General features: G+C 45.0%; 1 protein-coding gene across 11 annotated transcripts in view; it reads left to right on the forward strand.

Annotated features, from left to right (window-relative positions):
• The window catches only part of ARHGEF10 (Rho guanine nucleotide exchange factor 10), a 115,426-nt gene that overhangs the window by 16,319 nt on the left and 74,504 nt on the right, over positions 1 to 24,603 (forward strand). For 5 of the 11 annotated variants that reach the window (XM_058524885.1, XM_058524884.1, XM_058524892.1 and 2 more), the window contains exons 3-10: positions 99 to 386; positions 4,004 to 4,070; positions 9,419 to 9,495; positions 11,404 to 11,460; positions 15,844 to 16,007; positions 18,403 to 18,519; positions 21,451 to 21,565; positions 23,950 to 24,063. In XM_058524885.1, the coding sequence (XP_058380868.1) occupies positions 99 to 386; positions 4,004 to 4,070; positions 9,419 to 9,495; positions 11,404 to 11,460; positions 15,844 to 16,007; positions 18,403 to 18,519; positions 21,451 to 21,565; positions 23,950 to 24,063 (999 nt within the window). The remainder of the gene's footprint in view (positions 1 to 98; positions 387 to 4,003; positions 4,071 to 9,418; positions 9,496 to 11,403; positions 11,461 to 15,843; positions 16,008 to 18,402; positions 18,520 to 21,450; positions 21,566 to 23,949; positions 24,064 to 24,603) is intronic. The other 6 variants (XM_058524889.1, XM_058524887.1, XM_058524883.1 and 3 more) reach the window with 5 other exon arrangements.

Below are 24,603 nucleotides of genomic sequence, written 5' to 3' on the forward strand. Positions count from 1 at the left end.
TGGTGTTGCACGGGGGCTGGGGGGCTCACCACTTTCTTGTTGGCTCTGCCCCAGGAGAGCACGTGGGCCACCCCTTGATAGTGTGTGTTTGCCTCCAGGAGGTGAAAACAGGTCAGGAGCAGACACGGCTGCACCGGCGGAACCCACTAAACTTGTGGCCCCAACCAGAGTCAACCCCTACTCTGTCATCGACATCACGCCCTTCCAGGAAGACCAGCCCCTGCCCCCAGACCCGGAGGCCGAGGAGGAGGGTGTGAGCCTGCACGTGCCCAGCGGGTACTCGGTGCCCGTGCCCTGCGGCTATGCGGTGCCCTGCAGCCTGCCCCTGCTCCTGCCGGCCTACTCCAGCCCCGTCATCATCCGTGCCACGTCCCTGGATGAAGAAGGTAGTGCTCCTCGTCTCTCCGCACCATGGCGAGTGCCCCCTTGGCCTCGTCAAGACTGTGCCTCCTCTCTTCTCCTGTCCTCCCCAGGTCATTAGATGTTTGTTTTCAAAGTTGGAAAATGAACCCCAAATTCATTTTCTTCTGTGACAGGAGCTCAACTAAGAAAAGTATCAGAGTTTGTTGTTTGCAGTGATGTCTGGTCTGGAATGTGTTATCACATCTTGTCAGGGAAGATATGTGTGAATGTCACCCCAAATCCCAGCCTCCCGACCCCCAAGTGTTCCCAAGCCTTGTGTGTTTTGGGAGAGGGCATTTGTCACACTTTGTTCTAAATCATAGTTATGTGTGTATCTGCTCCTGCGTTGTTCACTGGTCCACGAGCTGCAGGCTCTTTGAGGTCGGCCTGTCTATCTGGGGTCTTCGTTCACGGGAACAGGGGAGGCAACCAGAAGGCTCTCCCTCTCTCCCGTGACGCTTTTCCTCCTTGAGAGCAGAGACCTGGGAGATGTGTATTGAGGACACTGAGAAACCGTGCGTGGAGGCAGAAGTCCACGAGAATCAGGAGATTTTTCGGGAAACCAGCTGCACGTGGTGGGGGGAGGTGCAGGGAGTTTTGTTGGCCTCACGACACGATAGTATGTCCCCCCACTGCTGCCCTGCCCCTGCGAGGGCATCAGAAGGAGCTCCTGTCCTGGAGCCGGGAGCACCAAGGGCACTCTGAGCCTGGACCCTGGTGCCCTTGGCTGCGTCCGCGGCCTTGTGACGGGCTATGGCCCTAACGAGTCACTGCCTTCCCTCTGCTTAGTGAGAAAGGGGCCGACGTGCAGCTTAGAACCACATGGTTTAGAAAGCCTGCTCTCTGTCATCTTTACGGATGACACTTGGCTGAATTTTCAGTGTCAGCTATTTTTGCAAAACTTATATTTTTTTTAGGTTTGAAAGGAGAGTGCTGTGGTCTGAATGTGTGTGTCCCCCAAATTCCTATGTTGAAACCTAACCCCCAACATGCTAGGAGAGGGGCCCTTTGGGAGGAGATGAGGTCATGAGGGTGGAGCCCCCACGATGGGATTAGTGCCCCCATAAGTGGAGACTCGCCGCTGTTCCCCCATGTGAGGACACAGCGAGAAGACGCTGTCCATGAACCAGGAATAGGGCCTCAATGGAAGGTGACCGCGCTGGCACCTTGATCTCAGATCTCAAGCCTCCAGAACTCTGAGCGATACGTGTCTGTGGTTTCCTGTTAGAGCAGCTGGCATGGACGAAGACAGAGTGTGCAAGTCCAGTGTTCTCCAGGGTCAGGCCGTGGGCACCTGCCAGCACCCCCTGCAGGTCCCAGTGCCAAGAGGGGGACGGACAGTATGAGCCAGTCCCTCCCTTGGGAGAGTATAGTGGGTCCTGTTCCTAGTGGGCCCAGTGAAGGCCTCTTGGCTGAGTTTGTCCTGCTCTCCCCTAAATCTGTTTCTCTGTCCCAGGACACCCGGTACGAGATGTTCTCATGGACCAGAGTCGCACCTGAGGGCACAGCTCTCAGATACAGCATCCTAATTTATATTTGCATGAGATTTCAGTAAAAGGGTCTCTCCTTCCCAGTTAATAACAATTGAGAAAAAGAATCTTCTTTAAAGAAAAACTTGGTTTTATATTTTGGAAACCACAGAGGTTTTTAGGGCAGATGTTTTCCTGTCGTAATTGGCAGTGATCCTGGGAATTTACCGTGATCAACAATACTGTTCTTATTCTGTAGCTGTAAAGAGTGAGGACAATCAAAACTAAGGAAGTGTGGATTAAGGAGATTGTGTGCTTAGGAAAATATAATGATTTTAAAATAATTTGGTTATTTTAAAATAACCAAATAATTGAACTTTATTTGAGTCATTTATTTAAGAATAATTTAGCATTATTTTAAAATCATTTGCTTGTTTTTGTGCCATCAACCCAGATAAGACTCTGTCATACTAAACCCTATTGTATGTCCCCAGATCAGGAACAAGTGTGTCTACGATTGTCTTTGATCCTTTAAAGAGAGGCGAGGGTACCGACTCTTTCCCGAGGCCGTGGGGAAAAGCGTGAGTTTTGGCGGGAGGCCAGGTGCAGAGCCTGGACCTGCCCTGTGGCCTGCACACAGGGCTGCGGGCCGTGGTGGGCGCACATCCCAGCACAGGCTCCCCCACAGAGGGCGCCCCCCGCAAACACGAGCCTGGACATATGGGAGCAGTCGGAACCTGTTATTCTCCCCACTGCCCAAAACCAATTCTGAAAAATGGCTTCTGAGGTCCTGCTTCTTTTCACTATAACGGAATGTCCAATGGCCGGAAACCCAGGGTGCTCTGCTTTTAATTGGGGGAGCTTCCGGTTCCTTCTAGAATAATGAGAGATGAGCAGTTTATGTGGCCGGTGGGAGCACTTCCTAGTGAGTATGCCCATCTTGTGACCTCTCCTTGTCAAAGGTCTCATGTGTTAGCAGACAGTAGATCCAGGCCCAAGGTGGGCGGGCGGCGTGAGAAGGCGTGTGTGGTGTGCATTTGGGGACGGGAGGCCCTTGACACGGGTGCAGGGAGAACAGTTCACTGTGTGAAGTGTGCTTGCTGCCAATCAGCAGGTCCCTTCTTCATCGACTTGGTGCAATATTCTCGTCTTTTGGGGTCATGCGAGTTTTCTGTGGGGCAGTGTAGTATGGTGGAACAGCAGTCTGTGGAGCGGGCAGGTGTGAGTTCAGATCCCGGTGCTGCCTCTGACCTGACTCGGTCCTTGGGCAGATCCCTAACTCACAGGGCCCCTGAGAACTACACAGGTCAATGCGGGTACAGTTCCTGGTGTGCTGTCTGCCGATCCCGGCTTCTGAGCACCTGTGTCTGTTATGATCTGGAGACCGTTCCTGTGGGTGAAATCTCCAAGCTAATTACACTGAGTCCAGTTTTCCTCAACCTTGAGTTAACCGTTGAGTAGTTGGAAAGTGGTCAAGAACGGTTGCTTGCCATAAAATAAATTCTCTAAGAGGCTTCTTACGGACAGCTTTGCCAGTGTGGCAGTCACAGCCAGTCATTGATGAGCACTTTTGTCCTGAGCTCATCACTCCTCTTGGTCAAGCACACCCAGAGGTGGGAGAGCAGCAACCAGACTGGACGTGAGAGATGGACTCTGTGTGTGTGTACGTATATGTGTGTGTGTCTAAGTGTGCGTGCATTTGTGTGTGCGTGTGAGTGGGCAGAAGTTTGGTTGTCAAATATCACAAACTTAACTGTTTCTCCCTTGAAAATCTTTTGAGATTGCCATATAGACACACTTTCAAATAAATCACAATTGTAAATTTGTATGAAAATTTAAGAAACAGGCGAGAATGTGATGTTTCTTTTTAACTCTAACTTGATGTGTTTGGGGACCGTTTTATTTCTGGCTGTTTCTTAAGACCTTTGGATTTTACTCCTTATTGTGATCCTGTTTTGAATATGTTTTATCTAAAAGCTAAAATCCCTTAAATCTATCAGTTAATCATCTTTATGCTAAGATAAGCCTGTCGTTGATAAGAAAGGAAAATGTGAAACCATTTTAAGGATAAAAATCAGGTTCCTAACCACTTTAACAGGCATCAAACAGTATGAATTTTTTCTCTTTCCCAGCAGAGACACAGGAAGCAGCAGAAGACAGCCAGTTTAATTCTTTAAGTTCCGAGGACCCTCCAAACAGGTATCTTTATTAATTTTACATTCTACTCTGAACTCGTGACTTTTCCCTGAAGTATCGAGTGTGGTGATTCCTCGGTGCTCTCCTGCCCTCCCTCACTGCTCTGAGCTGTTACTGCCCAGGCCTGTCCCTGGCCTCACGCCCCTCCCAGCCCCTTGGCCTTTCTGTGTTCCGTGCACTCTGCCCTCTCAACCAGGGCCCCGAAAATCGGGTTCTCCCCAACACTAGGACTCTGCAAGGCATTAACATTGTTCTGTGTGGGCAAAGAGAAGCTGTGAGTTCACGATCAGACAGAAATGGAAGATGCGTCTCCCTCCTGGAGACACTCATTATGCCTTAGCATCGAAAACATTCTCAGGATCCTTCAGTTGGATTAAAAAAAAAGATTTTTAATTTCATCTAACCCAGCTTTCATCCAGAATCCCCCAACTAATTTGATCATCGGCCTTTCTTTCATGCTTCTTGCCTTCACAAATGCTATTTCATCTGCCTGACATGCCCAGGAAAATCCCATTCCCCAGGCAAGCTCCTACTTACCCTTCAAAATCCAGCTTAAATGTCTCATTCCATAAAATCTGCTCATTCGTGCTTCTGGAGCTGTGTGCACGCCTGTGTTATAACTGATTGCTTTGTGCTCTCACCCTGCTTTCCTGTGTCCCTTTTCTGCTACTAGACTAAGAATTCTTCAAAGACAGAGACCAGGTTTTACCAAGTCTTAGAGCATCTGCCACCTGCCATGGCAGTGGGCTGGGTGCCTGGGAGTGTGTTTCTTTTTGTTTGTAAGCAGCCTTATTGAGATGTAATTCACATATCATACATTTCACGTATTTAAAGTGTACTGTTTTATGGTTTTTGGTATATTGCATTATTCATTTTAAAATTGTAAAAAACGTATAAGTAAAATTTGCCATTTTAACCATTTTTAAGTGTAAAATTCAGTGGCGTTAAATACATTTAGTGTTGTGCAACCATCACCACTATCTGTGTTTGAAACTTTTTCATCTTCCCAATAGAAACTCTACCCGTTATATAGTCACCCACCATTCCCGCCCCCCGCCCCAGGCCCTGGTCATCTCTATTATGCATTCTGTCTCTATGATTGCCTCTTCTAGGCAACTCATACAATATTTGTCCTTTTGTGACTGGTTTAATTAACTTAGCCTAATGTCCTCAGGGTTCATCCATGTTGTATAGCATGTGTCAGAATTTCCTTCCTTTTTAAGGCTGAATAATATTCCATTGTATGTGTATACCACATTATTTATCCATTCATCTGTTTATGTACACGTGGATGGTTTCTGCCTTTTGGCTGTCATGAATAATGCTACTTTGAACATTGGTGTACAAGTATCTGTTCAAGTCCCTGCTCTCAGTTCCTTTAGCTGTATACGTAGGAGTGGAATTGCTGGGTCATATGATAGTTTATGTTTAACTTTTTGAGGAACAGACAAACTTTTCGACAGTGACAGCGCCATTTACATTCCCACCAGTAATGGGAATGTAAATGGGTTCCAGTTTCTCCACAAGCTCGCCAAACTTATTTTTGGTTTTTGAAAATCACTGTAGCCGTCCTAGTGAGTGTGGAACGGTATCTCCTGGTGGTTTGATTTGCTTTTCCTTGATGACTAATGATGTTGAGCACCTTTCCTGTGCTTGTTGGTGGTTTGTATATCTTCTTCGGAGAAATGTTTCTCAAGTCCTTTGCCCATTTTTCAATTGGGTTTTTTTTGTTGTTGTTGTTGAGTTGTGGGCGTTCTTTATATAGTCTCAATATTAATTTCTTATCAGATACCTGAGTTGTGAATATTTTCTTCCATTCTGTGGGTTGTCTTTTTACTCTCTTGATAGTGTCCTTTGACGCACAAAAGATTTTAATTTTGATGAAGTCCAGTTTATCTGTTTTTTTCTTTCATTGCCTTTGCTTTTGGTGTCATATCCAATAAATCATTGACAAATCCAGTGTCATGAAGCTTTTTTGCTGTGTTCTTCTAAGAGTTTTATGGTTTTAGCTCTTAGGTTGGGTGGCGTGTCCTGTGTGTCTCTTAGGTCTAGTTGGTCTACAGTGCGTTCAGGTCCTTGGCTTCCTCATTAATCTCTGCCTGCTTATTCTGTCCATTGTTGAAAGTACTATATTGAAGTCTGCAACTATTCGTGGAAAGCTGTCTATTTCTCTTTTCGATTCTGTCCATTTTTGCTTTATCTGTTTTAGGGCCTCTGTTAGTTGCATGTATGTTTATAAGTGTTATGTCTTCCTGCTGTGTTGAACCTTTTATCAATATATAATGTTGTTCTTTGTGTTTTGTAACCTTTTTTGATTTAAAGTCTATTTTGTCTGACTGAGTGTTACCAGGTCTTAGAATATTTACCACCCAGCATGGCAGTGCATTACTGCATGGCGGGTGTGTTTATTATTTTTTTTCATTTACCTAACATTTATTGAGTGCCTACCACATGCTGGACGTGAGGAATAGGATAGTGAGTCAGCCAGTCTTGGTTCCATATTCTTCTGACAGCATCAGTGGGGCAGAGAGAGATTCATCAGATGGGTGATCACCTCCAGGGATTATTATTCTGAAAGAATAATATTCTGAAAGAAGGGAATGTGGTTCCATGAGTGCCTGTAACGAAAAGACCTGCCCTAGGCTGAGAGGTCAGGTTATCTCACAGTTTCTCAGGAATAAATGAATGAGTGAATGGATTTACCTAGAACGTTAATTTATCGTCCTTTTTCTTACCACTCTCCCTGAGCAAACCTTCCTGTCTGGCCTCCCCTCCTGTGCCTCCCTCACATGGGTCCCCTGGCCCTGAGCGCTCTTTGCCGCTGCTCTTCTATCTGTCCAGATTGACATCTCCCTAATCTGTCACCTGTTGGTATTTCAAAGCAGGACCCAGATTCTCCCCCAGGTGTGGGATCCTGTCTGTGCAGTACAGACAGAGGCGGTGACCCTGCCGGTCTGCAGGAGGGAGGTGCTAGCTTTCCTGTGCGCAGTGTGGCTGCAGGACTGATGGCATTGCTCCTGCAGCCTCAATGAAGACCTCAGCCGGGGTGGTGTGGGCCGTGTCGCCTGAGGGCTCACGCCAGCTCCTGCACATCCGAGAGAGCCTGCATCCTCCCCAGCGCGGTGGTAGCGGTGTTCCCCTTCATACGCGGCCGTCAGCCAGAGCAGCAGAGGATGAGGACCAAGTCCTCAATCAGGCACTGGGATTGCTGGCCACGAGTCCTTGCCCGGCTGTTGCTTCCACGCTCGCTCAACTTTCCCCTTCATCGTTAAGGCCGGCCTGTGACAGTGTTATCATCCCCTTATGTGCACTCCTCTAAGAAACGTGCAGGCTCTCTGGGGAAAGGCACTCAACAGGCCTTTTCTACCTGTTTACCTACAGAATGAGGTCACAAAGTAGATGTACCCGAGACCCCTTATTAGAAATCAAAAGTCTGTCTGTAATTAAACATGAGTGGGCGGCATGTTATATCATTGGTAATTCAAACTTATTGTGAAAAATATGTCCTTTAAAAGGATGATTTTTTTTAGAAGAAAAACAATACGGAATGAAGTGAGGACCCAGATGGTAACCTCAAATGATTTGATGGTAACCTCAAATGATTTGCAAAAATATGACATTTTTTTAAACATTTGGAAACATTCAGGAATAATTTAGAATACTATTCCTATTTGCTTCAGATTTTCTCTTCCTTTTTTGGGTAACTTTTAATTTTGATATAATTTCGGACTTAAAAAGTGCAACAATATACTTTTCTTTAACATGATAAATTCCTTGACTAAGTGAAGAGACTAGCTAGCTTGTTTTGTTATGCACATGGGAAACATAGCATGTCCTGTAGCACATCCTTGAATAGCAGAAGTGTCTGAAATCTGGACGGTTTCAAGACCTTTGCTCTCCCTGAAATCTTGCAGATATTTCACTGCTCATGAGAACTTTTAGCAAAAAAAATAATAATAATAAAAGAGAGAGACTGTCCACTGCCATGACACCCTCTATCTGTATCACTTAACTCTGAAATGTTGCCTTGTGCTGCCACATAACTTGATATTAATGATTCTTTTTTTTAATATGTGCATCTTCCCGTGTGTATCTCTAGATGCTTACCCAATTCCTGTCTCTTCCTTCCAATTAAGTTTTTTACACTGCTGCTCAGTTTTTCCTTATAAAGTGCTCCCTTAGATGGCCCACCTCCTGAGGTCTTACTCACCTCTGTTCATGTTGTCAGCAGCTGTGCCTCTCACAGAGGCAACGCTCCATTTGTTGAATGAATCTGATTTCGTCATTCTTCCCAGTAAGCATTCTGGTGGCTGCCCCTTGCCTGCAGGGAACATCCAGATCCCCGTTTGGGGCGATTCTGTGACTTGGCCCCCTGGTGGTCGCACTGTGAGCATACTCACAGTTAGCCGGTTGAGTCATGAGCACTTTTATTTCAGGTGGTCTTATGTCTCTTTCTCCCACTACCTGTCACTGGAGGCCGAGAAGGCCCGTCTCTCACTCGGGTGTGTCTCTGCAGCGCGGCATCGTGTGGCACATAATAGGCCCTGAACAAGGTCTGGTGAAAAATGGGAAGACCGTTCAGGCCTTTGGAGCAGGGACTGGGTGTCTCTACTTTCCTCTTGTGACAGATACAGTGCTGTGCATATGGTGGGCGTTCAAAAGCACTTCTTTATGATTAGTTATGAATGAAAATTTGGACTTGATATGTGTTGAGAAGCTGGAGCTGGTGTATTGAAGTAACAATATACAGATCATGACCTGAATGAGGGGACACACCCCACCCACATGGGGTCTGCAGGTAGTCCCTCAGCATCTGAGCGCCCACTTTGGGGAAGTGAAGCCCACAGGGTTGTTTGATTGAAGGTGCAGTTTGAATACAGTCACAGAAAGGAAGTGGAGCCACCAGATTCATTACTTACAGATCCCAGAAGGAGGGGTGGTGACAGTGAGCCGGGGGAAGGGCAGTCCTCCATCCCAGGTCACCAGCAAGCAGGAGAGAGAGCAGGGGAGCCCGCACCTGTTACTTATAAGGTGGTTGGGGCTGAGGTCACTCACTTGTCAGAGGCTTGGCTCTCACAGGTGATTTTTACAAGGTGTGGCGGGAACGTGGGGCAGGCATCCTCAGCTCAGGTCCTTATCTCCGTGTCCAGACTCTAGGTGTGAGCAGGGTTGTCACGCTGTGAGATGCTGAGGCAGCAACTCAGAAAACGAAAGTTGTTTTTCTCATCGCAATATCTGGAAAAATGCAGTATTTGAACGCGTAGCAGCATATATACACTTTGGGGGCATTCAGCAACCTAGTGACTGGAAGGATTCTCCATATTCTGATGTTATGGTTTGTTTTCTTAAAGTGAAGATCGAGTCCACAAAGAAGACAGTGCCCTCGCCCGGTGGGTTGCAGATCCAGCCAATACAGCGTGGATGGAGAGTACGTACCATGGACCGCCAGGACCTGGCGAGCTGCCCCCGGGTCCTCGCCGAGCTCAGTGCAGGCATCGTCCCCAGAGGGACAGCGTGTTTTTGTCAGGCTCTGCTAATTATTCCTATGTCCTGTATCAGATCTATAACTTTTACAATATGTTCATTTACCTGGAGGATTAACCAGAGCTGACCGTGGAGGTACTGCCCCGAGGCTCCCTCCCCATCTCTCGGGTTATTTCAGCTCCCTGTATCCCAGGACATACCTCTTCCTGACGGGTTCTTTCTAGTACAGATTCTGGGTGTTGTCAGATCAGTTGTAGATTTGGGGAACTGATACTTTGACCCCAGCCCACCATTAGCAGGTCGCCGCTGAGGTGATGACAGAGTGTTCTTCCTTGTGGTTCCCCAGGGAGACGCCTCTTCCTGGCGCCATTGTTGAAGAGGGAGTGAGTGAGTGGTTAAGCCGACCCACTGATCAGGTGGCGTGCCAGACCTTCTATTCCACGTGTGGTTTAGAAAGCTGGACTAGTTCTACCTAGACTTGTTTTTTTTTTTAATTTTTAAAGGGAAAGGAAAGATTGCGTCTCTAATTATCGTTTTATTATCCACTGGCTCACTAATTTCCGTGTAATTGTTCTATATGATTGACTTACAAGGTAGAACCGCCTTAGCTACCTCCTGATTATTAAATTATCTCCTGGAATGTTTCATTCTGGTTGTAATTATGACACTGTCAAAAAAAGAACTTAGCGTAATTAGGTGATTCTGCTAGGGGGCATTAAATCAGGATCATTACAGGATTAAATTATTGTCTTGCTGTTCTCTAGCAATTTTATTTCCAAGGTAGAATCTGTCTGAATTTCTCCCGTTACTCATCTTTATTACCCAGGTGACAGTTAATTAGAATAACTGTATTTGAAAGCAAGCTCTGTAAACTAGCAGCCCTTCAACGTTATCTACAGGGGTAGGAATACTGTGGTTGCAGTTAATACATATTATTACAAAGAAGCAAGCATGTGTCATGTGAGAGCTTGACAGCAGCAAGAGTAGAAGACTCTCCCTGAATGTGCATTTCCCCTGGGGGAGGGTGGTGGTGACCATGGCTCATGTCAGAGGAGGAGTGAGCTGTGTTTGTCTCTCTTTCTCTGTCGCGTTGCCTGGTGACCGGCCTCCTTTGTGGTTTTCGTGGTAGGACTTGTAGTTCGGTTGACTACAAGTAAAGCGGGGGCTCTCACACGTTTAAGTGAATTTCATTTTGGTTGCTACCCTCCCACACCGTCTCCTAACACAGTGTGCTCAAGGGTTTTGCCTGTGGAGGACTCCCCACTTTTTTTTAGTAAAACTTGTTACAATTTCATAGGACACTCGTGTTCCACATAATACAGAGAGTTGTCCTAGAAATACAGAGAGTTGTCCTAGAAGTTCAAGGTCTTTATGCTTGCATGTGCCTCCTTTCCATACCCAGTGGTGAGAACATTCCAGAGTCATCAGTTCAACGGTTTCCCACTTCTGTAGCACCAGCTGAGCCATCCCTTTCTTTCTGAAATGTTGTGCACCACCTTTGTATTTCTTGTATATTGGAATACATTAACTTTATCCACTTAAAAATGTTTGTAAACGAGCCGTATAGAGATGTATAAGTGAGCACAAAATAATGGAATAAATTGGCCTGGAAACCATCAGGCGTCCCGTTGGAGATAATTCACAGCTGGTCCATTTAGGGTGACAGCCTCCAATCCCAGGAAAATGACTGGCCTAAAAATAACGCTTGTGCTTTGGTAAGGTGCCATTAATCCCCCTTATAACTAACTTTTTGAATAATTGTAACATCATAGGAGACTGTGGCCCTATAAGATGGAAATTGCACTCTGTTGGTCTTGGTCAGTTTTTAAAGTTTCTCCTCCTTTTATTCCAGATCCGGAAGAAGCTATTTATGACGATGTGCCAAGAGAGAATTCAGACTCTGAACCAGGTTTGATTTTGTCTGGAATTGAGGTTTGGGAGATTTCTGTTTAGTGTTCTTCCTTCTGGATGTAAAAATGACTAGTTTCTGAAGACATAATCCCTAGATACACAGCACATGTGTTGTTTTTTTTTTAAATGGGTAATTTTTATTTTATTCCTTTATCTATTTTCTAGGGTTTCTACCATGAACAGGAATTGTTATTATAATAAGAAAAAGGTACAAAAGAACAAAGGAAAAATAAAAATGAACAAAAACACATTTTGGGGTCTTACATATCCCCAAGCCTCACCCAGTTATGTTTTAAAATTCAGAACAGCTTGATGTGTAGAGATCACCATGATACATTTGAGAAATGGAATCATGAGATTGTTTTATTTACCTGTTTTATGATTAAGCCCATATGTTTTTGTATGTTTTATGGTGTCTCACTGATAGTATGTGGTAAAACACTGGTGCGTGCACATACGTGTGTGCGCTTATGTGACAACACTTGAAATAGGGTAATTTAAAGAAGCAGAAAGACTTAGAGATAGGAAAAGATAAGAAGCATGGAGGCTAGGAGTGCCAGTGTATATCTAATAAATGATATAAATGAGAACTCAGAAGAAGGAATTACTAAGAATTTTCTAGAGTTAAAGAAAAACTTCAGTTCTGGGGTTGTAGAACCACAAATTCAGAGCAGGGTCGACCCTGGGTCCACACCCAGGCGTGTACAGTGGAAACTGCTGAGCACCAGATCCACAGTGAATGTCTTAAAAGCAACAGGAGAGAAAGCACGACTATCCACTAAGACACCGTAATTTGGAAAGAACAGCAGACTTCTCAGTGGGCTGGGAGACAGCAGGAAATATTCCTAAAGTGCTGACCGGCTATTTTGATCTAGATTTCCATATCCAGCCAAAGCATAATCCTTTAAAAAGAGAGACACAAAGGCAATATGAGACAAAGATTGGGGATTTACCACTCATAGACTCTAAAGAAATATTTCATGTGTACCAGGGAGAAGGATACTGAACCTACTGGGAAGCAAGAAGGAATAGTGAGCACACAAATGATGAATGTGTGAGTGAATCTAAAAAGCGTCAATTAGGACAGCTCTGGAAGTGTTGTTTTGTGCTGAGAGCATACCTACAGGAGTAGCTGAAGCACGAGGCAATGGTGACTGCGAATTTACAATTTGGGGCGGGGGTGGCTGACCCTGAGCATTCTGAAGTCTGTGCATTTTTCAGGAGGAGGGTATAGATAGTAATTTTTTTTCTTGCTATGGTAGGTCAGGTCTGCATTTTATGGGAAACCAGTAAGAGAAAAGAAATAGACTATTTAACTTCCAAACCAGTAGAGCAAAATGTAATCTGGTAGAAAGCAAGAAAATGTAAAATAAAAAAGCATGGCAAAGTGTGTGAAAAAGATGGCAAAATTAGTTCAAATGTATTGGTACTTACAGTAGGTATAAATTGGATCCAGTTGCCACTAAAAGAAATTCTCAGGTTGGATAAAATAGCAAAGCTATCCCTGTATTCTAATGAGAGATGAAGAAGGATACAGAACACTTGTAAATAAGTGGATGGAAAAAGATATACAAGGCCGATTCCAACCAAAATATAGCCAGCCTAAGTATAATAATATGTTAAATGTTAGGCCATAAAATTTTGTCGGGTGTAGAGTCCTTCATAAAAGAGATATATAATAGTTCTAAACTTGCATGGACCTAACAACATAGCCTCAAAACATATAAAGCAAATTATAGCCAAGATATAATCAGAAGTAGTTAAATACGTCATTGGAGTGGGAGATTTTAAGAAAGCTCTCCCCACTATTATGGATCCTGGGTACAAAATTAGTCCACTAATTATATGGTGAACCTAAAGGACATAGAACCCTGAAGCTAAGAGTTTCAGAATGCACATTTTTTTCAAACACATGGAATATTTCTAAAAATTATATAGTATTCCCCAAAACAAATATTAACAAATGCCAAAGAATCAGTATTTAGGCCTCATTTCTTGATTAAAAAAAATAAAATCAATAAAAATATTAATACAAACATTTTAAAATTAAAAATAATACTGCTGGGCCGGCCCCGTGGCTTAGCGGTTAAGTGCGCGCACTCCACTACTGGCGGCCCGGGTTCGGATCCCAGGCGCGCACCCACACACCACTTCTCCGGCCATACTGAGGCCGTGTCCCACTTACAGCAACGAGAAGGATGTGCAACTATGACATACAACTATCTACTGGGGCTTTGGGGAAAAAAAAAGGAGGAGGATTGGCAATAGATGTTAGCTCAGAGCCAGTCTTCCTCAGCAAAAAGAGGAGGATTAGCATGGATGTTAACTCAGGGCTGATCTTCCTCACCAAAAAAAAAAAAAAACTGCTACCTAACTCATGGCCAAGGATAAAAACAAAATGGAAATTAGAAAACATTCTGATTTGAATAATAAAACATTACATAAAAACTTATGGGGTAGATTTAAAATAATAAAGATTTACAGACATAACATCTGTTAAAAAAAAAAGATTGAAAAATAATGAACTCAGCGTCCAACTCAGTTTTATAAAAGACGAGCAGAGTAAATGCAGAGAAGGCAGGGGAAGTAAATGATAAGAGCAAACATGGCAAAACAGAAAATAAACAATAGAAGGAATCAGCAAAACCAAAGAACAGTTCTCTGAAAAGAATACAGCAATAGAAAAAAGAATACAAAAATTTCCTCTGGTACTATGAGGAAGAAAGAATACTGTTAGAGACAGGGAAGATTGATCAGGAGGATGTAACTGCCTTAAGAAGGTTCTGTGAACAGCTTTATATCAATAAAACTTAGACAAAATTTAAAATTTCCTTTACAAGTCTACTGTTTCTGAGATAGAAAAAAAACGTTAACAAATCTATAATGATTCAAGGTATTGAATTAGTTGCTTAACTGATCTTCCCAGCAGCCCGCTAGGACCAGTGTCATCATATCAGAGACACTAAACTGCCTGGGAAGACACAGTTGAAGAGAGGTGCTCTGCAGCCCACTTTAGGATGTCAGTATAAACTTATAACCTCCTTCGCTTGAAAGGTGTGATGCTCAAGATCCCAAATAAAATGTTAGGAAACCAAATCCAGCAACATCCCGATGAACAAGCAAAAGCTCGTCTTAACCCTTAGATTCATCTCAGGAGTTCATGGATCCTTCAACATGAGTAGGTTCTTTTAGTGTGGTTTCCACAGAAACAGACTGAGGGACGTAAACCATGTGCTTATCTCCATATTTGCTTAAAACGCACTTGTGGAAATTCAGTGGCCACTCAGTGTTAAAAACTCATAGTAGAAGAAAACTTTCTCAGCCTAATGAAGGGCTTGTTCTTCAAATCCACAGTAAACTTACTAAATGGTGAAGAGTTAAAAGCGTGTATTAATTAATTCATTCCACAAACACTTTTGGATGCGGTGATGTCCTGAGCACTGGGCTCAGCTGACGGGGTCATCCTGCTCTCAGCATTCCTGCACTGGAGGAGCAAACACTTACATTTGGGCCTCTTTATAAATAAAGCTCCCAGGTGCTTATGAATAATATGCTCCTAGGTAGTTATTTAAATATATGTCGCAAATGAACTGAGGACTAAGGCTAGTTTCCATAAAAACAAGGTTGAAATTCATGTTCGGGTAATTTATCCTACCAGGTAGGCCTTTCCCAACACACAAGGGATGATCTGGGGCCTCAGAAACCAAACACCAGTGGAAGGTCTACCAGTAGTCCACCTGGCAACAGGGACAGCAGTTCTGTAAGGACCCCACCTTTGTCATTGTATTTGGTGGCATAAACATGATGTGTTCTTCGTGTGTGTGAAGCCATTTAAATACAGTAATAGATAGTTCATAAGTTTTTTTAGGCCATTTTTAGTGCAAAAGCAAAATTTATAGTTTATGGTGAGCTTCACTTGTGTTCATATTTGAATATCTCTATCATCTCTCTATCATTTCTCTCTATCATCTCTCTCTATATATCTATATCTCCTCTCTGTCTATCTATCTATCTGTCTATCATCTGTCTGTCTTTCCATCTAATCTGTTTATATTCCATACATTTATCTCAAGAAAAATTTTCCTTCATGGAAAGTTCTCAATGGCCAAAAAGTTATTTGGAATAATTGTGATAGATCCTTATAGCCCAGTGGTCCTCAGGATACAGATGGGCTGAGGATTTATTAGAGCTTTGTCAGACCCTGCACCTCACTGCCAGCATCCTGGAGGTTCTACCTAACGCCTTTCCAGAGGGCACGCCGGAGGCTGCACTGTGCTGTCACCACCCAGCTGTTGACAATATGGTGAAATGACCAACAAGCCTAAAACAGTAGCTGGTGAATTCTCTGTTTTTAATTTCATTTTGGTATTTATGCATTCAGATGAATTGATTTATGATGATGTTGAGAATGGAGATGAAGGTGGAAACAGCTCTTTGGAATACGGATGGAGTTCAAGTGAATTTGAGAGTTACGAAGAGCAGAGTGACTCGGAGTGCAAGAATGGGGTTCCCAGGTCCTTCTTGCGCAGCAACCACAAAAAGCAAGTATGTATCCAGTCTGTTTGTTCAAGAGACAGAATGTTCTTACGTTAACATGTGAACGGGACTGTAAAATAGAATTTTCATTCACATAGTGTTCACATAATTATTTTTTAAGATGTTAATACCTAGTTTGAGGAAAGCATAAGATACTGGCAAAAGAAAAAGCATCCCATATTTCAGATAGTAAAATCACGGAAGTATGGGAAATTAAATTTTTATAGATGAAATCACTCCAAAGGTCCTAAGCAAGCTTGCTATCTTGAATATTTTAAAAAAGTAAATATTCTTAGAATTATTTGTGTTGTGTGCACATAATACTGTTTGTGCACAACAGTTACTGCTTGCTCTGGACACTGACTTGATTGAATTGGGTCTACCTAAGACACGGTACAACCCTGCTTTCCCTTAAGGGGTGTTTTGAACTTCACCGCTTTCAACACGAACAGGAAGATATAAAACAGAATATGTTAGAAAATGATGTTAAAGAACAAAAGATCCAAAGCTGCCCCACGATGATCCTTCGTTAAAGGGAATTTGTGTGTGTGTGTGTGTGTGTGTGTGTGTGAAACACGCAGATGAGGGTGTGAGGAGAAATGTCAGAGATGGAAAGCGTGAATTCTAGAATTTAGTGGTTGCAAGATGAGGGCCTGGGAGCCGTTTGTTGAGGCGAATCAGCCAGATGAGGTTTCTGGTTCTCGGTGGTGCCTGGCTGTGCCACGTGCTCTTTTTATTGTTGGCTTTTGACTGATTGTAAAAGGTTGATTTGCAGTCATGTCTACGCCATGTCAGTGTACTTGGGTACTTTCTGTGTGAGGTTGAGATGCCACATGCAGATGGAGGCTGCTGGTCTGACTTTGCTATCAATGTAGACTGTGACCTGATGCCTCACCATCACGACAGAATTGGTAAATAAACAGCTCTACTCTGCCCACACCCGATAACCAGACCAATACGCTCTTGGATGTAGCCCCCATGTACATATGGCTTAGAGGTTATTACGGGTTGTTTACATTTCTCATATTCTGTACACTTAGTTCATGAAATTCAAGAAGAATCTGCCAGTTTGTGGTGGTCAGCTCAATTACTCAATATTATTACACGCTTTTTCCAGAATTTCTGGAATATTCATCAGAATTGTTACAACTGAGACTTAGCCAATGAATGAAGCTTCAGTTGTACTTGACCTGATACAGCCAAGGAGAAATGTCAGAGGTTGAAAGCGTGAATTCTAGAATTGAGTCTCTAGAATTCTAGATGCTCTGGGTTTAAATTGAGATTTAAAAGGAATGTGTTGGAGTCCAGTTTCAGCAGGATGGAGTGTCCAGTGGGTGCCTTGGAAGAGTGGTTAAAACACCCTTCAATTTCATTTCAGTCAGTCTGGTTGGTTATAGTATAAACTGGGCTAGGTCAGGGTTGGACCCCCTATGAGCCGTTAGCCTAATTATTGAACAAAGACTCTGCCTCCTTGCCGTCCGAATGGACCTGAGTTCCCAGACAAACCCTCTGAAATGCCAAGTGAGAAAGTCGGGTGGTTCAGCAGCCTCTCACTGCCAGGAGAAGGAGCGAATGGAAGGCCAGCACGCGCTGGCTCGTGAGTGCAGAATGATTACTAACTTGCATGTTGCCAAGGCAACACCCTGGGTCAGGGATGGGAATACCAGGTGGTAAAGATGGAAGTCTCAAGAAGTACAAAGTTTTCTAGTTTAAGGAGTCGTATTTTAAAAACTGCCAAAATAATACTAAGTTGATGAAGAGTCGTCTCAAAAACGTTCTCAGATTTTTATCAAAAATTGCTTCAAGTGTCCTTGTCTCAGTGGGCATGGCAGTCATTCACTAGAGGAGCAGTGGGGCCTCGGTCTGCATATCTGAGATGTTTGTGATCATGTGAAGAATGATTTACAAGATTCACCCCATCTCTACCAGTTGGAGAGAAGTTACGTCAGTTTGGAGACTGTTAAAAATCTATGCTGGGCGTCCCTAAATTATGCCACCCTTCAAGACAACCTTGAACTCAAGTATCTTTTGCTTTGGTGACAGAAAAGAAGAATTATATACATATTTTATCATTTTAATTTCATCAAAATGTTAAATGAATGATCTTATGCATATTTTTTTGGTGCATTTATTTGCTCTTGCTTGGCATAGAAAAGTCTCCAGTCTGGCTCATCTGAAATCACGTCTCTTTGATGATTTGTTTTACTTACGTATTTATTTCTCAAGAGTTGGTGGGCTAGGGCTAGGGTGCCCCGGGGTGTGTGGTTCCCGGGAGCCCCTCACAGGAGGAGCTCGGCACGTGAGCCCCGATCACCAGATGCTGCCGAAGTCTTTTCAATGTAAGATTGTCTCAAAGTACCAAAAAGAGCGTTTTTGTGAAAGATTGTATCTCTTTATGCTGTAGCTTTCCCATGACCTAGGCCGTTTAAAGGAGCACTATGAAAAAAAGATGAGAGATTTGATGGCAAACACGGTGGGAGCCGTAGAGATCCAGCAGCTAAAGCAAAAACATGAACTGAAGGTAGTGTGGTTCACTTCTCCACCAGCTACGCCGAACGCGCTTATTCAAAAACAGACCATACTTGCCAAAGAAACATGACGGCAACTAAGTCGGACATTTTTGTTGAAACAGTGGTTCTCAAAGTGTGGTCTGGGGGTTCCAGGCGTCAGCAGGGCACTCTTAGCAGGTTCGTGTTAGTTCTGAGACGTTATTTACCTCTTGCCTCTCCTTTCCCATGTACATGGAGGAATTGTCCAGAGGCCCCGCCACATGCGTGGTGTCACGTCTGACTGAAGGCAGCATCCGTCTGTCTCCAAGCCAGACGCTAGAGAGATTGCCAAAATGAAAAACAGTGCCACCAATTTTTTTGTTTTGGAAAATTAGTCATTTTATAAACCCATTATCTAAGATAACATGTAATGAGTTTATCATTTTTAAATGAATATTAGTAAAATACGGTTAAAATTTTTCTCAGGTTTAACTCCTCATCCAGTAAATACAGGTAAATAAAACCCAGATAACCAAAGTTCATTGGGGTTCTTGATAATTTTTACACGTGTGAAGGGCTCCTGAGACCAACAAGTTTGAGAACTGCTGGGTTTGAATACAGTGATGGTCAGTTCTTTGAGATGAGTTTTAAAAGGGCACTGTCAAGTAATTGTACTTCAATTTTTTGTGTATTTGTGATTTTTTGTGATTTGTTCATGTGTGTTGAATGCACTTAACTGAAAATAGATACTCACTTAGAAATGTCTTTTCTATGAGTCAACTGCTCTATCTCAGAGCATTTTTGTGCTGCAGGCTTTTCAATTAGGAGCAAGGCCCTAGGAATCCTGTCGTTTGTCCAGTTCAGGGTCTGGCGGGTTCCCGTGCAGGCAGTGGGTCAGTCACATGTGTGATCTAGGGTCTCCTGGGATTCTCCAGGGGACCCAGAGCTCAGTCATCCAGGGGAGATGTGTGGAGGCGGCCAGCTTAGCTGGGGGAGTTTGGAAACATGCGCAGATGTAGGGAGCGACAGGGAGAGGCACGTGTTGGAAGCACTGAGAAATATGATGGGAAAATAATTCAGGACTGGCCCCAGCAGGCTCCCTTCATCTCGTAAGAAACAGAACTGTGGGAAGAGTCAGGAGACCTGGCTTCTGTCACCTGCCCAGTGGTATGATCTTGGGCAGTCGCTCCACCTTCCTGGAACCCAGTGTCTTCATGGCTTCACATGGAGACGGGGTTTTGTGACCGTGCAGGCTCTCTTCCATCCGTCTGTTCGCAATTCTCTGATTCTCATTGGAGGGAACGTGAACGGGGTCAGGCTGAAGACCGCGGCTGAGCAGTCCAGCTCCGGGATGAGGAAGTGGTATCTGGAAGGACTGTGTCAGGAGGGAAACGAGCCAGAGGTGCCTTGTAGCCCAACAGGCACAGGGCCTGCGGGGCAGAGTGCAGGCCAGCCGTGGGAGGGGAGGGGAGATGGCGGGTGTTGAGAAGGAGTGTCCACAGGGTGAGGTTGGCTTCGGTTGAGGGGGATGGGAGCCGGAGGAGCCAAGAGTGGCTTTGGCGCGTTTGGCGTGGTAGAATAGACTGGTGGTGCGGCTGACGGGAACCAGAGTTGGGGGCCTGGCTAGGGAGCAAGCACGTGGTGTGCTTTCAGTGATGTGCCCTAAGGCTGTGGAAACAAAGGACTCGCAGAGGTGGTTGGGCTGGAGTTACAAGTGTCAGATGTCAGGCTGGAAGCTGCTCTAGTCTGGATGCTCCCGAAGGGAGTGATGGAGAGGAAGTAGTGGACAACCCGAGCCCACGGGGCACAGCGCCAGCATTGGGGGCTGAGTGTGAATTTCGAGCCGAGTTTCCAGCCGACTGCACGTCAGGCTGGACTACTTGGCCGGCAGAGCGCGGCCGAGCTTCAGCACCTGCTGCCCCTCAGCCGGGCGACGCTTTGTCCAAATGCGCAGTCGGACTGCATCCCTCAAGGGCTGGTCCTGAGGTGCACTGCAGGAGAAAGCAGGCCCAAGGAGGGAGGTGAAGACGAAGGTGAGCACACAGTGGTGTTGAAATCTTTGCTCTGTCAGAATTTTCAGGAGGATGAGGATGGCAAGCAGTGTAGACAGGTCACTTTGAAAGGATGTTGGTTTGTCTGTAAGAGACCATCTGGGTTTTCTCTAAAAGAAGAATCCCTTCGTGTCCAACGGCCAATACATCAGATGTTAGATTTTTAAAGAATAATAAATGTAAATGAAATACCAAAGCGTGTCGCTGGACGCTTGTGAGCGCTCATGGCCGATGTGAGTATTACGTCAGGACTCAGGCGTGAGGGAGTCACTGAACTCCTCTCCGACGGGAAGTGGTGGTTGTGACTTAAATCTCCACAGAGGAGTGGAGGCCCACTCAGTCCTCACGTGGGCTCCGTCTACCCACTCACTTCACTCCATCTTGCCATTCGAGTGGGCGCACGTGGCTCTCCATGTTGTGGGTGGGGCCTGTGTGACACTGGACTGCCCCCGGAGCTGAGGAAGGCCGGTGGGGAGTCCCCAATGTCTCCGGGTGGTTGTCCTGCTGTTTCCTGTGATGTGCATGGTCACCTGGGCCAGCTGTTTAATGCCTGTGGGCCTCGCTTCTCCACCTACGACTTCCACAAAGCTCTTTGTGTTTGTAAGTGGCTGTAATAAAAATAAGGATGGACTCTTGAACATAGCAGGAAACTTTTTAACTGAGTCAGGGAAGGGCTCTGTCTTTAAAGTTTGCTTTTCCTTTTTGTTTTAAAAACGAAAACGAAAACCAAACAGCCCCAAAGCAGAGACACGCTCACAGCAACCATGAGAGCTCTCCCATATCAAGAAGCCAATTTCAGATGAAGTTTCAAGACCAAACTACTTGACAGTATTCTTTTAAAATAAATCAAAAGCAGCAAGTAGATTCTCACTCCCCTGTCCCGCCTCTCACACGTCCTCCCTTCTTTCCCAGATGCAAAAGCTCATGAAGGCTGCAAGGGAGGGCACCAAAGATGGGCTCGAGAAGACCAGAGCCGCCGTGAAGAGAGGCCGCTCCTTCATCAGGACCAAGTCTTTCATTTCTCAAGGTCGGTGGCCCCGGGTGGCAGGCGGATGACCCAGCTTTGTGGGTGCCCCTGTCACAGAGCGTGTTCTGGTGCAGCCGGAGCAGTTCCTGCTCACCCTCCGGAGCGTCATTGGTCCGTCGCTGGGGTTTGCCTGCTGGCCCGGTTTCTCCATCCACGGGAGGGTTGGCTGTCTTAGGCTGAGGGCACATGAGCTGTGGACTGGGTGGCAGACTTTGTCAAGGGGCACACACAACAAGCAGCAGAAGATGACTTGCATTCTCGTAGGTGGTGGACTTCCCTTCTCTTGTCATTGTCTCCTCCAGCAGGTGCCCCCTGCCTTGAGGGGGACTTCTTTCTCCCTTCTCCTTCCTGACATCCCCTCGGGAATCCAGGGACCTCCATCACTCTGGATTCTCAGCGAGTTTGTTCATAATAAAACAACAATGAACGATGTGGATGACGTGTTTACAGTGCATTAGCTCTCGTAGGTCTGTTTACTATCCCGCAAGGACTGAAGTCCTAAACTAAGAAGGTTATGTTCTAAGCAGGGATCTTAGGAACTCTTTTGGTGGTGTGGGAGGATTTGAGATAATTCCAGAATTTTCAGGTTTTCTGAAAAATCTCACTAAGGGGGTAGTAGCCTGTGCTATTTGTATGTCAAAAAGACAGATGGTGTCTTGGCATGTTCCATGTTGGCAGCAGGGTACAGCCGAGGATGATTCGATGTTTGAGAACGTGTCCATGCACGGATTTATTACAGAATATCTAGTTATGTGGAGGGTAGTGGAGAGTTTACTTTTCCAGCATGGGCATTGTGACTCCGACTTGCTTCTTTTAAGAACACGTTTCTTTGTTGTTTCTATGTGCATTCTAATATGCGAATCCAGTGCTGGGTGGAGTGTAGCATTTGCTAATAACTGTATTTGGAAAGGACTTTAAAATCATGTGTTTCCTCAAGGAAAGGCCTAGGAAGACTGTATGTAATTGGAGTTAAAACTAACTAGACCTTTTTAAAAAATTTTAGTTCTGATGAAGTCTTCACCATCTCAAAATAAGACAGAAAAAAGATGTCAGTATCCCCAAGGGGTTAACTTGACGAAGGAGATGGGTATTGAATTCTGATAAAATGTGTGCCCTGATGAAGAGCTGGCAGCATGCTGGAAGCCCCAGAGGAGGACCACCTTCATGGGGAGACCACGCACATTGCTCCCTAAAGCATGGGCAGACTCGGAGAGGCGCAGAGCTGGGCTTGGGGCCCAGGTTCTGGGAGCTGGCCAGAAATGCTGACTCCGGCCCTATTGCAGACCTGTGAGTCGGGATCTGCAGGCTAATGAGGTCCCCCAGAACCGCACACACAGAGCAGGCTGGAAGCCCCGATCGAGGCCAGGGCGAGAGGAGAGGAGTCTAACATGGTTGTCTCTGGGTTAGGGGAGGAGCCCTGTGGGGGATCAGTTGGGGGATGTAGCAGTTCCTTGGGTGCATCCTTAAGCCCTCCAACCTCAGTTTCCTAAGCTGTAAAATGGGGCTAAATTAGTATTTTACAGTCTTGGAGGTACAAAAGAATGAACTGGGAGCTTTTAAGAAATACCATGTGCCCAGGCCCACTGCCCTTTGGACCCATCCATGAGTCTCCCAGGGAGGGGTCTGGAAGGTTCTGTTTTGTTTTTTTTTAAGAGAAGCTTTAGTTTATGACAAAATTGAGCAGAAAGTGCAGAGATTTCCCCATATACTCCTTGCCCCTACTTGTGCCCGTTATCAACATCCCCACCAAATGGTGCATTTGTCGTAACTGATGAACCTACATTGACACGTCATCATCACCCAGAGTCCACAGTTTACATTAGGGTTCATTCTTGGTGGTGTACATTCTCTGGGTTTGGACAAATGTAGAATGACATGTATCCACCATTATAGAATCACACAGAGTAGTTTCACTGTCCTAAAAATCCTCTGTGCTCCATCTATTCATCCCTCTCTCCCTCCCTAAGCCCCTAACCACCACTGATCTCTTTACTGTCTCCATAGTTTTGCCTTTCCCAGAATGTCATGTAGTTGGAATCACACAGTATGTGGCCATTTCAGATTGAATTCTTTCACTTAGTCATATACATTTAAGGTTCCTCCAGGTCTTCATGGCTTGATAGCTCATTTCCTGTTAGCACTGAATAACCTTCCATTGTCTGGATGGACCACAGTTTATTTATCCATCCATCTACTGAAGGGCATCTTGGTTACTCCCATGTTTTGGCAATTATGAATAATGCTGCTGTAAACATTTGAGTGAAGATTTTTGTGTGGAAATAAGTTTTCAACTCCTTTTAGTAAATACCAAGGAGCGTGATTGCTAGAATGTATAGTAAGAGGATGTTTAGTGTTGTAAGAAACTGCCAAACTGTCTTCCAAAGTGGCTGCACCATTTTGCATTCCCACCGGCAGTGACGAGAGTTCCTGTTGCTCCGCACCCTCGCCAGCATGTGGTGTTCTGGATTTCGGCCGTTCTCATAGGTGTGCAGACACTGGTAGGTTTTTAAAGCTCAGATACCTTTCCTGTGCAGCCAGGGTTTTGGATCTTTGAATTAGATCATCTCCAGGCTCCCGTTACCTAAAAATTCCTGTGCTTTTCTGGTTTCCAGCCGTTTTGTGGGTTTTTAAATTTATTTAGCTGCATCTAAATTTTTAAAACTGAATTTAGTTTTGGTCTAAACTTTCTGACACGGGGAAGCCATGCTTTTTCAGACTTGCAGTGAGAAGGGTAGACAGAGTCGAGAAGTACACGCCCCCTTAGCGTTCGTTGGTTTACTAAGTGTTGGTTCCCAACCATCTGTCTTTGTTTCTGATTGTGATATTTTGTAGGTTGAGAAATGGGAATAATTAGGGGCTGGTCCCGTGGCGTAGCGGTTAAGTGCGCGCGCTCCGCTGCTGGCAGCCCGGGTTCGGATCCCAGGCGCGCACCGATGCGCCGCTTGTCGGGCCATGCTATGGCAGTGTCCCATATAAAGTAGAGGAAGATGGGCACAGATGTTAGCCCAGGGCCAGTCTTCCTCGGCAAAAAGAGGAGG

The sequence above is a fragment of the Diceros bicornis genome, chromosome 29 (assembly GCF_020826845.1).
Source record: "Diceros bicornis minor isolate mBicDic1 chromosome 29, mDicBic1.mat.cur, whole genome shotgun sequence".
Taxonomy (NCBI): Eukaryota; Metazoa; Chordata; class Mammalia; order Perissodactyla; family Rhinocerotidae; genus Diceros; species Diceros bicornis.